The 16,493-nt window shown below is 38.7% G+C and overlaps 1 protein-coding gene across 1 annotated transcript; it reads right to left on the bottom strand.

Annotated features, from left to right (window-relative positions):
• Window positions 1-587: 587 nt before the first annotated feature.
• Window positions 588-15,563, bottom strand: LDLRAD1 (low density lipoprotein receptor class A domain containing 1). Its single transcript, XM_081949127.1, has 7 exons — window positions 15,526-15,563; window positions 13,084-13,133; window positions 12,609-12,663; window positions 10,024-10,185; window positions 6,372-6,509; window positions 2,623-2,751; window positions 588-1,046 (listed from the first exon to the last, which is right to left on the bottom strand). Exons 2-7 carry the CDS (start codon window positions 13,102-13,104, stop codon window positions 898-900), a joined length of 654 nt encoding a protein of 217 aa, XP_081805253.1. The 5' UTR covers window positions 13,105-13,133; window positions 15,526-15,563; the 3' UTR covers window positions 588-897.
• Between the last annotated feature and the right edge of the window lie 930 nt (window positions 15,564-16,493).

The following is a 16,493-nucleotide window of genomic DNA, read 5'->3' as shown; positions in this document are numbered from 1 at the left end:
TAAAAGCAGCACCCAGAACAATCAGGAAGAGTCTTGAGGATCTTAAGTTTATAGTAGCACGATAGTTAAGTGGATCTGGCTTCCCCATTGACTTTGCTTGTCAGAAGTTTGCAAAAGCTGACCCCAGGACATGGCAACTGTCGTAAATATGAATCGGTTAACAAGCATCTGAATTTTGATTCATGTGACCATGGGAATACTACAACAGTCGTAAGTGCGAAAAATGGTGGTAAGTCACTTTTTTCAGTACTATTGTAATTTTGGTCACTAAATGAACTGAACTGAGGACTACCTGTATTAAAGTAAATTGCTGTGAAAAGAATCTCAAATATTTAGATGTGGGATGAGGTATTCATAAACTTGGCAGCCTTTTTTTTGCATATAATTATGTGATTTCTTTCCCTGACTTTTTCTAGCTAGTATCGCTCCTCTCCTGGCCTGCTCTCTAAATATCAGATGTGGCTGTTCTGTATATTTAAACACTCCTCTCATAAACAACGGAAGCTGATATAAGGTGAAAGTTCATAACCTCTCATTTACAAATAAGGCGCTTTATTGGTGCATGCGCATCTGTGCAAGGTCTGAAGATTTATAAAGACTGAATGTAAGCAAGTCGCTGATCCGGAAACAGCAGTGTCAGCTCTGTGGCAAACTGAATGAAAATCAAAATCCTCTTGTCTGTCATGGATGAATGGCTTCACTGTGAGAACTAGGTGAACGCAGAGCAAAACAAACGACCCCTGCAACCAAGCAGGGCAAATGCTGTGAAGAGCAACAACACTGAATAAAACGTTCTTTGTGAGGTCCCTTTAAAATTATCTGCAATTCCACAACAGCCTGGCTCTCAGTGGATTGTTTTTTTTTTTAGTTTGTCCAAGGTTATAGTCCATCCTCTGCTTATCTCGTACAGAGGTATTCATCAGACCAGTCAAAGCAGTGTTGTACTCCATCTCGGCAAAAACTTCTAGGAATGCAGGTACAATAATCATGGAAGACCACCAGGGTACAACGCCAAGACTCAGGTCCACAAGGAGGACAGCTGGCTTCTACAAGATTAAAAATACACACACATGAACTCAAGTAATAAGATTTTTTTCTTCCCCAAAATCATAACAGCGGTTGGTGGTTAATCCTACCTAAGTGTCCCCCACCCAGAAGTCTGAAACATTAGCTGTGGACAGTGCTTACTTAAACGTACGAGGACTCTAGCCGTAACACACCTGAAAGATTTAAGATTAGAGAAATCACATGCCGAACAAAATTCTGAGTCTTTTAAATATATTTACAGTATGTCAACGCAATCTCTCGATCTGATTTACGAGGTTATTTCAGGGGGAAATCCTGTTGGCATTGTGCTTCCTAGTCAAACATGATCTGCCAGTTTTGTATTACTTCTTGAATATATTAGGCCTGTGTGGTGTGGCTGAGCATGTACAAAAAAGAAAGCAATGCATATATAGACCATAATGTAACAGGTATTTTAAAAAACCCTTTGTGGGAGCTGATCAATTTATAATTACAGGTAGTCTTCAACTTAGGACCGCAATGGAGTCTAGAATTTATGTTGCTAAGTGAGAAATTTGTTAAGTGAGTTTTCCCCCACTTTACGACTTTGACTTATCTTGCCACCTGTGTTAAGTAAATCACTGTTGTTAAATTAGTAACACGGTTGTTAAGTGAATCTGGCTTCCCCGTTGACTTTGCTGGTCAGAAGGTCACAAAAGATGCTCACATGACCCCAGGATACTGCAACCATCATAATTATGAACCCGTTATCAAGCATCCGATTGTAATTCACGGTGGGGATGCTGCAACGGCCATAAGTGTGAAAAATGGTCATGTCACTTTTTTCAATGCCATTGTAACTTTGAACGGTCACCAAAGGAACTGTTGTAAGTCGAGGACTAGCTGTATAGCCATCCATAAACTCTGGCTTATGGCCTTGAAATGGAGATGCGAACTGCCCCACCCCCCTAGAGTTGGCAATGACTAGCAGAGTAAAATTCACAGGAATTCAGTGGTAGGATTCAAAAAAATTTACTACTCGTTCTGTGGGCATGGCCTAGTGGGCGTGGCAGGGGAAGGATACTGTAAAATCTCCCTTTCCCCGCCCTTCTCCAGGGGAAGGTTACTGCAAAATCCCCATTTCCTCCCGATCAGCTGGGACTCGGGAGACAGAGAATAGATGGGGGAGGGGCCAGTCAGAGGTGGTATTTACTGGTTCTCCGAACTACTCAAAATGTCCGCTACCGGTTCTCCAGAACTGGTCAGAACCTGCTGAATACCACCTCTACAGGGACTCCTTTCCTTATGGAGCCAACTCTTTTCTCATCTACTGGCCAGAAAGTCAAACGACCTGCATAAGGAAGAACATCAAGAAAACAGGAACAGATCAACCAGCACAGCATAGGTCTATGCTGCGATACACTTAATTCCTTTGCTCTGGACTTGAATAACTAGTCTTCTGTTTCCCCTCCATTGTATATGTTTGTGTATGAGTGTGTACGTGTGTTGAGGGCAAGGTCAACTCATGCAAAACACTTTGGGAGACAACTAAAGCTTTAAAATATTCATTTACATTTAAAACCATGATTTTAATTTTTCAGCAAATAAAGGACTCACGTGATCCTATTTCATCAGAACAATCTCCACAATCATTAAATCCATTACACTTTTTGTCTGCGTAGATCCAAAGCCTGCGATTCTTGCAATAAAATATCAAGTGGCCAGGAAGGCTTTTTGGCAAATCACCTACCAAAACAAACAAAGAAATATAAGCTTATACTGTTGTAAAAAAAAAAGACGTTTCCTTAAAATGTGACCAGTCAAGAAAAGACATTATACTAACAAATACACCTAGACCTGGCAAGTAAATATAAGGGATATCCTGGCAATGTTGATGAAATACTTATTTTGCTTAGAAATGCAAACTATTAGGTGTTGAAATATTTATTGCAGAATAAATTTGATGATTAAAAAAACCCTGATTACTTCAGTTATGTTTTTTTGGTTTAAACCTTTTGAATGCCAAGTTTAAATATTTTAATATACTGATTGTAATTCTAAAGTGTATCTAGAAAAAAACATCCAGTTTTGCTTAGTTAAACTGTCCCCTTGAATTCTGAACTGTTTTTCACCCATGAGAATGGCCTTTTAGAGAGTACTGTACAAAAGCAGAGATTCCTGGTAAAATGAGCTTGCATGCCAAAATAGGATGCATTGATCAAACTTGCAATCATTTGTGCAATGATTTATTAAATAATCCATAAATGTCTGTGTTCACACAATATACTAAGCCAAAACTAAACAAATCCCACTAAAGCAGGGCTGTCAAACTCGCGGCCCTTGGGCCAGATGCGTCACATGCTGCCCACACCCATGTCTGGTGGGATTCAAATTTTTTTACTACTAGTTCTGTGGGCATAAGTCGGCATTGCATGGCTTGGTGGACATGGCAGGGGAAGGATACTGCAAAATCCCCATTTCCTCCAGATCAACTGGGATTCGGGAGGCAGAGAGTAGGTGGGGCCGGGGCCCGTCAGAGGTGGTATTTACCGGTTCTCCGAACTACTCAAAATTTCCACTACCAGTTCTCTAGAACTGGTCAGAACCTGCTGAATACCACCTCTGGCCCACGCCCAGATTAGTGAAGGTGGGGAAAAAGTCATGATATATCATGTGACATGACCATAGCATGTTCAACTCTAAAGAGAGCTTACTGTCAGAAGAATATTCTAGTCGGAATCTCAGCTGGGATTGGGTAAGAATGACATGGGATTCAGCGGCTTGAAGAGGAAGAAATTTATTCAAGAACATAGAAGCAGCACTTGAGGTAGTTACAATTTGGGGTACAGAGACAAGAAACATTTATAGGAGAGATGGTCCTTTGCGAGGTGTATGTAAGTGTGCCCTTGTTTGGTAGATGATCAGGTCTGATGGAAAAGTTCTTATCTTACTATTCTTAGTGTGCATGTAAATCTTTTCCCTTTGGTATGTGCCTATGTGCCAACTTTGGATGCCATTTCTGTGTACCCAGGGAAACTCTGTATTGGAAAAGGGTTTTCCCTGCCTGCTATTATTTGCCAGATTAATTAGTTTAGCCTGGTCATTATATGAATGGAGGAAGTGGATTAGCAATCTTTGCAACACTGTATTGACTTTGTTTGCAACATAGTATTCTAGTTTCAGTTACTCATGAGTCAAGTTAATGATCAAAGGGAGGGTTAGAGACAGTATACTGTAGGTATACAAATAAATCTAATTTTGAATTAAAATTCTTTCCACAATACAACTCATTATTGCTCAAACATGTTAAGACAAAGGCTGACTTCCCACAACCTCCTAAATCATAAAGTACTAAGTAATTCCAGTTCAGCTAACCTAAGATGTCAAGTCAGTATGTTTTATTTTGAATCTAGCTTCTGAAAAAAGTGGAAATAAAGTAAGTGTGAGGTGGGACAGTGATCAACACCTATTGATACATTTCATTTAGAATCAACTTCTCAGATCAAGTCTGTTAATTGTAAACTTAAAACAAAATGGATCAATTTTCCAAAAAGGGACACCCAGAGCTTGCAGTGGTGAGGCTAAAGGAAGACAGAACATTTGAATCTTGTTTTTGACCATAGCCTAATTCTAATTTAAAACATAATGTTCTAGAATATTCAGATATAATGTAAGCTATCCAAAGTCAATGAGAAGTCCTTCTAACTTCTCATTTCCTGCTGTCCTTTGCTGTATTTTCCTGTATTATGCTAGCAGACTTTTTAAAATAATCCCAATGGGCTCATCTTTACATAGTAAAACCTGGTTGACCATATGGATTGGGGATAAGATGAGGAAAAATGAATTGGAGCAGAGGATGAATGCAAACAAGATTTGACACTAAAGCACAAACTTCCATATTGTTGGAAGGACAAGGCAACTGTATGAAAACTATTTGCTGAAATGAGAAATATGCACAGAGACATCGGAAGAAATCAAAGAGGTCTGAGATCATTTTATTCTTGGTTCATTTCTGGTAGTTATTATAATGTTTCTGTTTCAAAAAGTGCAGCAACTTACGTTACTATAGATAGTTCTCAGCCTACGCTCACAATTGAGCCCAACATTTATGTTGGCAAACAAAAGAGTTGCTAATCGAGTTTTGCCCTACTTTATGACCTTTTTTGCCACAGTAATTAAGTGAATCACTGCAGTTGTTAAGTTAGTAACATGGTTGTTAAGTGAATCTGGCTTTCCCACTGACTTTGCTTGTCAGAAGGTCCAAAAACATGATCATATGGGCCCTGGGCCACTGCAACTGCCAAGCATCTGGATTTTGATCATGTGACCATGGAGATGCTATAATGGCTGTAAGTGTGAAAAATGGTCATAAGTCACATTTTTCTCAGTGCCATTGTAACTTCGAATGGTCACTAAGTGAATGGTTTAAGTTCAGGACTACCTGTGCTATACATGTTCGGCTTTTCAGTAATACTGTGCTTACCCTGATAATATGGGCTCTCTTTTCAGCTTAGGTAATGTTTACATTATTTGCTAGAGCGCTGGAATGAAGGGATCTTACTTAGAAAAAGAATAGTAGATTCAATTGAAAACCACAAGTATTCAAATTCAGATGTTATTGAGGAGAAATTACTCATGATATTATGCAACTTATTATTCAAGTGTGCTTAAAGTTATATAGAAATTATGTTCAAGTGTCCTTAAAGTTATATAGAAATTAATGTGCAAATGAGCTAACATATTTACATATTTTCTATATTGCTTTAAGAACACTTGTACACCAGTTTTGGACCTTGAGATCTTGTAGCCCTATAGTAATCCAGTTGTTTGTTTTAAGGTATAGCATAAATGACTAAACATTCCCTTCTACATAGAAAAAATAACATTAAAACTGCAGAATGTATAATCACATATCCTTTACAAGGAGTATAAGACAGGGGTGTCAAACTCAAGGCCCAGAGGCCAGATCCAGCTGTGGGGTACTTATATCTGCCCTGGGGCTGACCTAGAAACAGCAAAAGACTGGCCCCCGGTGCCTTTGCCAGTGAAAATGGAGCTCGCGAGGGCTGCATATGAGCTCCTTTTTCACTGGCAGAGAGTTGCAGGATGCCGTCGCAGCCAAAAATGGAGCTCAGGAGCTGTTTTCGCTGGCAGAGTGCTCGGGCCACACAGGCGCCCCTGACACGAGTGACATCAAACTGGCCACACCCACCCTGGCCACGCCCACCCTAGCCCCCCAAGATCCAACACAACCCTGATGCAACCCTCAATGAAATTGAGTTTTACACCCCTGGTCTAAAGTATCCTAGAGAAAAATATTGTGATGTGAAGAGGACAAGAAGAAAGGCACAACGTAAGGCTCTTACTACATAATGCTTTTTGCTCATCTTCCCCATTGGCACAATTTTGTCTTGCGTCACAAACTTCACTGGCTGGAATGCAGGTCTCTCTGTTATCACATAAAAAGCCTGTCTGCTTACTGGTAGTCACACATAAACGGTTAACTGAAAAATAAAACCAAGAGCAACCAAATTGTAAATACTGACACTCAATAATCAGAACTAACAGTACTGCTGTATATACCTCTGTGAAATTTGATGCAATTCAAATTAAGGTTTTAGATCTACAGGTTAATTAATCTTCAGATACTCTGATTCCTTCTTTCCATTTTTCTATTAAAACTGAATTTAACATACCCTGTTTCCCTGAAAATAAGACCTCCCCGGATAATGAGACCAATTGGGCTTTTGAGCGCATGCACTAAAATGAGCCCTCCCCAGAAAATAAGCCCTCCCCAAAAATATTCCAACACAGCAGCAGCCATGAGGTGATCACGCTCGCCGCCTCCTGCACCTCAAAAATAATAAGACCTCCTTGAAAATAAAGCCAAGCACTTATTTCGAGGGTCAAAAGAAAATAAGATCCTGTCTTATTTTCAGGGAAACATGGTAATTTTTACAGAACTGTCACAGAACAAATAGACTGGGCAGTATGCAAAGTTAAAATCACAAAGAACAGTACTGTACAACAAATAGTGAAAAATTATGCAATGAATAATCAAAAATTATAAGCAGTAAAATCATTAAAACCATAAAACATCATTTGCAGGAGAGCATAGTCAGTCTCCCTAACACTGTAATTACCTTACAGATTCCATACCCATAGATAGTGGATCTCCAGATCAGATGGCTAAGCCCCCTCTTCAGCCCATTCTGGCCAATAATTGGAATTACGTGGTTTGGAAATCGAAGATTAAAAGATGTATACCTTTATCATGTCACAAACGTCATGTCACATATCCTGTCACATATCCTATGTGTCAAATATTAATTGAAGTGTAGGCATGTATTCTTTGACTTATGACCAGTGGCTTAGGGACCATTGAAAATTATGATGGACCTCCCCAGGAGTTCTTACAACCCAGTTCCAAAATTCTGGTGGCTGACCCCCTGTGCAGTCATGTGACTGCGCATTTGGCACTTAGCAACTGGCCTAGATCTGCAGTCTTTTGCAGTGTCCTGTGCGGTGGTGGGGTTCATTTTTTTTTTACTACCGGTTCTGTGGCTTGGTGAGCATGGCGTGGCTTGGAGGGTGTGGCAGTGGAATGATACTGTAAAATCTCCCTTTCCCCGCCCTTCTCCAGGGGAAGGTTACTGAAAAATCCCCATTCCCTCCTGATCAGCTGGGACTTGGGAGAGAATAGATGGGGATAGGGGCCAGTCAGAGGTTATATTTACTGGTTCCCTGAACTACTCAAAATTTCTGCTACCAGAAATTTCTGACTAGAACTGGTCAAAACCTGCTGAATAGCACCTCTGGTCCTGTGGGTCCTGTGATCGGGTTTTACAATGTTTTGCCAAAAAAACAGCATTTACTTCTGGTTGTTGGCAAATCCAGCCATAGTGAATAATTGGTTTACTTAATGACTTAATCACTTAATGTCTGCCGCAAAAGTTGTCAAATCAGTTTAGTCACATGAGCCATTTCAAGACCGTTTTAGCTGTAAGGGGATGGTTCCATTACTGTTGCTAGTCGAGGAATACCTATAAAAAGTCAGTTATATAATATTGTCTCAGATATTTTAATTATACCGTGATAAAAGCACCTTTGAACTTAGAGCAGCATGAGAATTAAAGGACAACTGGTCTACTTGAAAAACAATTAGATACATCTACATATATTTCATATGTGTCCTACAAAGCATTGAGCACTTAGTGTTTTGACAGCCACAAGATTAATTTTATTAGATCATATACCTTTTAGTGGCAGTCAAACTCATCTTCAAAAGGTGTGGAACTTGATGCGCATTGCAAACTGACAGTGTATATCAAAGTGGAACTATTAACGCTCATTTAGGTAAATGTTGGCCAATTATAAGCTATATTATGGATGTTACACATCTGATTCAAAAAAGCAATTTGGATAATTACATAGCTGGCATACAATTAAGAGAGTGGCCCTATCTGTATCTAATAAGCTCCTTTTATACTCTCCTACAGCATGTATAAGCATAGAAAGCAGAGGTGGTATTCTATTGGTTCGAACCAGATCGCCCAAACCGGTAGCCGAAACAAGTAGCCTGACTCTATGGCATCCCATTTAGGCTATTTTTCACCAAAAGTGCATGCGCAGAAGGATGCATGAGTGCTCACATTTGCAAACTGCTAGGGAAAGTAAGTGTATATACCACCCCTGATAGAAAGGTTATGTAAGGTGACTTTGCCACCTTCACCCTGATCTTCCCAGTTTGAGGAGGGAAATCTGAAGGAAGGTTGCATCTAACTGATGTACTGATAAGCTTAGAATCTCATTTTAGACCTTCCCACTTAAATGGGTAAATGAGGGATGGAGTGGGACAGAAATAGCATATGAGGCTGCACTACCTCCACTACTTTTGATAGTGACATGCTGTCCTGCATAATATAAATGTGGTATTCCATACAATTAGTTTTTTTTTTAAGAAATAGATGCATTTTTATTAAGAGGGAAATAATAATTGTATGGTTTAGCTTCCATAGTTTTAGTGGACCTAGTTTAGTCTAAATCCACCATAACAATGTTGCCATGCTCATGTCAGTTGGGCAGAAAAAGAGGTGATCAAATGATTCATTTATGGGTTTTATGTTGATTCACTTGAGTACATATAGTAGTAGTAGCTGGCTGACCTAGCTTTGCCCAGAAACTAAACAGGATTAGAGCTGGTTTGGACGACTAAGAAGCCCTAAAAGATGGTATGACAAAATATATCCATCCTATTGCCAAGAAAACACCATGGTTATGTTTGAAAAGTCAATAGTGACTCATAAGAGACTTACTGATGCTAGGTCATAAGGCTAGAATTGTCATTTCTAGTATCTAGCTGCAACCATGGCAACACTGTTTCGAGATCAGAGTATCTGAATCAGTCCATAGACACCTGTTTATGGAAAACACCTATAATACTAAATTAAAAACCCCATCCACTATATAAATATTACAAGCAATAGATATTTCCCTGACAGTGAAACTTTACAAAGAGCACAAAAAGCATATGGGACCCTCTCAAGTGGTTACTGATGACATATCAAACTGTGCTTTAAAAATGTCCATTACTGGTTATATTGATAAACAACCAAGTTCTCCTTTCTTCTAACTCTTGATATTTCAGACAACACTGTCACCATCCAACCAGTGGTGGGATTCAATTTTTTTTACTACCGGTTCTGTGGGCGTGACTTGGTGGGTGTGACATAACTTGGCGGGCATGGCTTGGTGAGCGTGACAGGGGAAGGATACTGTAAAATCTCCATTCCCTCCCAATAAGCTGGGACTTGGGAGGCAGAGAATAGATGGGGGCGGGGCCAGTCAGAGACAGTATTTACCGGTTCTCCAAGCTATTCATGATTTCCGCTACCGGTTCTCCAGAACTGGTGAGAACCTGCTGAATATCACTTCTGCATCCAACATACTGAAAGAGCCATGACTGTTCTTCCTGTGGTGTAGATGTCAGACTAAAACTGAAATCTGGAAATAACTGACCTGGGGTAGGAGGAGGAATGCCGACGTTCACAGCCAATGCAATGATGGCAATGATGATACCAAGTATAATAAGACTAATGGCAGATACACAGATGCATCGTCGAGAGCAAAGGGTCCATGAAAAACACTTTCTGCAGCAGTCTGGTTGGTCATGAGTAGTACCTGCTATTGAAAGAAAACTACTGTAAAATTCATGCACATATTATTGGCTTCTGCCAGCTTCCAACAATTAATTTCTTTCTAAAAGACCTACAGAAGACCATTGGAGTGGCATGGGGAAAATACATGGATTCTAGCATCATTGCAATCTACTCCATACAGTGAATAGCGCTTGCCTGACCATGGCAGATCACAAAAATATAAGCAACTTGGACCTGATTGGATTTTGCAAGGGAGATTACTAGGAACGGCAGGGACGTAGCTTGATGGGAAATTAAAAAAAAAAAGAACATCCTGAAAATGTCAGTGTCAAAGTACTTCTGTATCATTGCCAGGAAAACAACAGAGAGGTTAGCCATCATCTGAACCTGATTTACAGGAGACTTTACTTTTTCCTTCATATAAAATATTTATATGCTTTAAAAGATTTTGCTCTTGTCATGGACCATATGATCTATTTACATTAAAAATAAAGCCTGTATAGCTGCATGGTGGGACACAGTGGGTCAGTGGCTAAGACGCTGAGCTTGTTGATCAGAAAGGTTAGTATTTCAGTGGTTCGAATCCCTAGTGCTGCGCAACAGAGTGAGCTCCCATTATTTGTCCCAGCTTCTGCCAACCTAGCAGTTTGAAAGCATGTAAAAAAATGTAAGTAGAAAAATAGATGCCACCTTTGGTGGGAAGGTAACAGTGTTCCATGCACCTTTGGCGTTTAGTCATGCCGGCCACATGACCACGGAGATCTCGTTGGACAGTGCTGGCTCTTCGGCTTTGAAACAGAGATGAACACTGCTCCCTAGAGTCGGGAACGACTAGCACATATGTGCAAGGGAAACCTTTATCTTTACCTTGTAACCGCATGAATTTTGTAATGTTTTCATTTCTCCAAATCTCTTAAAGCAAAATCTAATGCAGTGTTTCTCAGTTTCAGAATCGTTAAGATGGGTGGACTTCACGTTGGCTAGGAAATTCTAGGAACTGAAGTCCACCCATCTTAAAGTTCCTGAAACTGAGAAGCACTCATCTAATGGACTTCCTTTTGCCTTAATGTCATGGAACACAAAGATTATTTTGTCCAGCCGGAACTCCAAATTGGTCTTCATTAAATTATATGGCAACATCTAATAAATAAATACATTTGTCTTTTACGCCATTTATTTTGGAAATGTAGGGTCCTTATTCAGGCAATATTCTTTAGGTTGTTTGGAAGAGGTTTTTTTTAAACCGCCTGTTTGTAATGTTTTACAAACATTGACAGGTTGAAGACAGAACCTGATTCTTCTGCAGGTAAAGGGTGTTTTTCAAACTACGCCTCTTGTTCAACGAACATCGCAAGAAAACTAAGGAAATAAACAGGATTCCAAGCCCACGAGGAATATATTTATCACATTTTGGGTTTTAGCTTTCCAATCTTTAAGTAGCTCAACAGAGAATACATTTCTCAATATTTCTACTGTTATTCTGTGCTGATGAGTGATATCAGATCCTTCCATTGATGCTATTTTAGAGGAAAATCATGCCATTTATTTTTCCCATTTCCTTCTCAAGTGCATATGTCTCTTTTTCTTTAGCGTAGATATGGATGTACATACAGACCTTTAGAAAGGCAGGGAAGACCTGCTTCCTTTCCTGTACGACAGATCAGGTGTGTAGAGAGCCCTGCTGAGGAATTATAGTATACCTCTGCCACAATCACCTCTTTTTATTTTTGCTTATTAGATTTTAATTGTATATGTTTTTGTATTTGTTGGTTATCATTTTTTCCCCTTTTTGTATGCCTTGTATAAGTTGGATGGCCATATAATTACTTTAGAAAAATTAAGTAAAATAATAACTGTTACCCTTTTATGTGTCTATCTTGAAATTCTACAAAGTCTCTTACTCAAAGTTGTAAAATGCTAGTACATCCTTGTACAATTTCATTTCATCCAGTTGTTTTGGATCATCACTGACACAATCCCCAGCTAGTAGGATTGGGAATATATGCACATAAAGAAGTGAAAGATGAATAATAATGATTTTAAAATGCTACCCTGTTTTCCATTTGTACAGCCACATTTTCCATCCATCCATCCACTATTCTAATATCTTAAAATCACAAATGTTATTAAATTGATTAAATTAAGATTTAATATGGAATTAGATAATGATCTCTCTCTCTATTCCAAGTTTCATAATATACAGTTCCTAGTTATAATCTATGAGAAGTCATTTTTGCAGGGGTAGCATTTTCTATTTCTAACATAATTATATACCATTAACAATTTTCTAATTCAAAAGGATAAAAATTTCCTATGGCAACATTAACTGTGTGTGTATTTGTGTGCTGTGACTGTGTATTTTTTACTCTCCCCAAAAAATCACTTCACCATACTTAATAAGCATCTAGTACTTTGTCACTGAATTAAGTATTCAGAACTTTTTACCTTTCATATCAGTGAGATGGGATTTGGTTGAACCCAGTGAGTCCGTATCAAAATTCTATAATTAATAAAAATAAAATAAATATTGAGCCAAGATCTTTAAAGCAAGTAACTACTTTAGTAGCTACATCACTTAAGGCAGTAGATTTGGACCAGGAGGCCAAGTTAAGGAGCTCTGAAGATACATAACCATGAAGCACATTGCAACACATTGGGGTTATTATACAGGGTATTATTGCTGGGATAAAATTAAAGAAAAAAAATGAAGTAATTAAAAAAATACCACATCATATATCCTTATGCATATTTGAAGAATTGTGTCAATATAAATATATTCAATTATATTCCATTCAACTTTCTGTTACTAAAGTAACTGCACATGATAGTCTAGCATTTGTAGCTTGTTTACAGAAAACAAAATTTGTTATTTTAACCCAGTAAGAGTAATTACAATTATCCTAAAGGTATGACTGATTACCTGTGGGTAAATTCTGTTCATTTTCCTTCTAGAAGCCAAGCAGGATTATACTGACAAGAAAAAGAAAATTGTTCTGACCATTCAAACATCAGTGTTAAAATGGTGTCGCTACTCAAGACAGAAAGAGGAGCTAGCTTTTATTAAGTGGTGTGTTGATTAGGAGACCAAGCCACCAGATTACATACCTGGGGTTGGGTTACCTGGTTACTAAGAGAAACAAAAGAACAAAAGAGAATGACTCTTTTCTTCTTTTACGTAGGACTTCATCCCCATCATATTGAAGAAAATGGAAGTACCATAAGCACAAAGAGAAAAAAAAATCTCCTTTGATTTATGTTGTCCCTTTCAGCTTTCAAAGAAAATTACTAATAATGATTCAGCCACTGCTAGACACATAAGTAAATTTCACAAATAGCAACAAGGTATTTATAGGCAAGAACAAACTAATTGTAGGCAAGAATGATGTTGCTTTGAAAGCTCAGGATATAAACCAACTTAACTTTTAAATTATTTATCTGTAAAGGCAACCATTGTGAAACAAAACCCCTTTGTAAAGTTATAATGATATAAACACATGATGTGAGCATCTTTTTCAGCCTTTGAGTGTTTTTTTGTTTTTAATTAGCCAAAGTTAGAACTCTGTTACTGAAGTAGTTCATAGTTGCATTTTTTAAACTGGATTGGTCTCTTTGACCAGTGTAATTTATAATGTAATTGATATAGGAAAAACACCAATTTAGTTATTAAATTTGGGATAACCTTTAATGGTATGAGATGTTTAAAAAAATTAAAGATACTTTTTAAACAGCATGGATTTAGCTGTTTGAAGTATCTTATTTCTTACAAGTGATTTTCAACTAGATTAGTGGACCAGAGGAATGCCGTTGATATAGTTTACTTGGACTTCAGTATGGCTTTTGATAAGGTAGACCATAACCTACTACTACATAAAGTAGAAGAATGTGGGTTAGACAGCATCACCATCAGATGGATTGGTAACTGGCTGACCAACCGCACTCAACGTGTAGTCCTCAATGGAACTGCATCTACATGGAGGGAAGTATGCAGTGGAGTACCCCAAGGCTCTGTTTTAGGCCCAGTACTCTTCAACATCTTCATCAATGATTTGGATGAGGGAATAAATGGGGAACTCATCAAATTTGCAGATGATACCAAGCTGGCAGGAATAGCCAACACTCCAGAAGATAGGCTTAAGATACAGAAGGATCTTGACAAACTTGAACATTGGGCACTATCTAATAAAATGAAATTCAATGGTGAAAAGAGTAAGGTTCTACATTTAGGCAACAAAAACGGAATGCACAGGTACAGTATAGGTGATACCTTACTCAGTAGTAGTAACTGTGAAAGGGATCTTGGAGTCCTAGTGGACAACCATTTAAATATGAGCCAGCAGTGTGCAGCAGCTGCCAAAAAAGCCAACACAGTTCTAGGCTGCATCAACAGAGGGATAGAATCAAGATCACGTGAAGTGTTAATACCACTTTATAATGCCTTGGTAAGGCCACACTTGGAATATTGCATTCAGTTCTGGTCGCCACGATGTAAAAAAGATGTGGAGACTCTAGAAAGAGTGCAGAGAAGAGCAACAAAGATGATTAGGGGACTGGAGACTAAAACATATGAAGAACGGTTGCAGGAACTGGGTATGTTTAGCTTAAGAGAAAGAAGGACTAGGGGAGACATGATAGCATTATTCCAATATCTCAGAGGTTGCCACAAAGAAGAGGGAGTCAAACTATTCTCCAAAGCACCTGAGGGTAGAACAAGAAGCAATGGGTGGAAACTAATCAAGGAGAGAAGCAACTTAGAACTGAGGAGAAATTTCCTGACAGTGAGAACAATTAATCAGTGGAACAGCTTGCCTCCAGAAGTTGTGAATGCCCCAACACTGGAAGTCTTTAAGAAGATGTTGGATAGCTATTTGTCTGAAACGGTATAGGGTTTCCTGCCTAGGCAGGGGGTTGGACTAGAAGACCTCCAAGGTCCCTTCCAACTCTACTATTGTATTGTATTGTATTGTATTGTATAGATAGCCTCAAGAGCTACATACAGCACTTTACTACATACAGTACAGGTCATTAATAACATTCATATGGTGTTCAGTCTATATGTAATAGATTAATATACAGCCCATTGTCACAGTAACGGAAATTTTAGAAAACAAAATAATCCATTTAAATTTTGAGATAAGTACATTTGTCTTGCTGTGGAAAGAGCAATCTTTTAAAGTTGCCTGAAGATCTTTCTGCGTTTTAATTTAACCTCAGATTTATTAAAATAAGTGCAGAGAACTAATCTTGCAGAAGATCTAAATAAAACATACAGAATAATGACATAGCTAAGCTATAGGGCAGAAAGCCTGAGATAAGCCTGCATCAAAATCTTTCTAGAGTTCACATCCCAGTTCGATCTTCCTACCTTGGGGATAATGTCTTGGTACTTCGCAAATAAAATCATTTATCTTCATATGGTATCTCCCCCCCCCCCCCCCAATCATAATGGCTTAAGAAACATACCGTATTTTTGGAGTATAAGACGCACCTTTTTCCCTCAAAAAAGAATGTGAAAATCTGGGTGTGTCTTATGCACTGAACACAACATTTTTGGCCACCCGAAACCCTGCCTCCTTTGCAAAAAAGGCCATGCATAGCCTTTAGGAGGCTTCCAGAGTGCTCCTGGGGGCTGGGAAGGGCAAAAATGAGCGAAAACGGGCTGTTTTTTGGTCATTTTTGCCCCCACCCCAGGAGCACTCTACAAGGCTCCTAAAGGCTATGCATGCCCTTTTTTTTGTGAAAACGGGCCATTTTTGGGATGTCTGCAGAGTGCAAAAACATTTTTTTTAATTTGCCTCTTCAAAATCTTGGTGCATCTTATACTCCAAAAAAAACGGTAGAGCTGTCATCATCTATGCTGTTTCTGTGATTAAAAGGGAAAAATGGAATGGGGGAATGAAATAATTTCTATTGTTCAGCCTCCTGGCCATGTAGCTTATAAGCTTTTGGCTAGACTATATAGCCCTTACCCCGGTTCCACCACTCTTTGTAAGATAGCCCAATTTCACAAGAAACAAATAAGATCAAAGTTTATTAAAGAAAAGAAAAATATAAAATATTTTTGCTTTAAAATCTTTTAGGCAAACATTCAATTGTAAGGAGCTAAATACAATACAATAATACAATAGTAGAGTTGGAAGGGACCTTGGAGGTCTTCTAGTCCAACCCCCTGCCTAGGCAGGAAACCCTATACTGTTTCAGACAAATGGCTATCCAACATCTTCTTAAAGACTTCCAGTGTTGGGGCATTCACAACTTCTGGAGGCAAGCTGTTCCACTGATTAATTGTTCTAACTGTCAGGAAATTTCTCCTCAGTTCTAAGTTGCTTCTCT

This window comes from Natrix helvetica, assembly GCF_964273705.1.
Source record: "Natrix helvetica genome assembly, chromosome: 3".
Taxonomy (NCBI): domain Eukaryota; kingdom Metazoa; phylum Chordata; class Lepidosauria; order Squamata; family Natricidae; genus Natrix; species Natrix helvetica.
The sequence above is the reverse complement of the archived record's forward strand: the minus strand, read 5'-3'. Positions and strand labels throughout refer to the sequence as shown.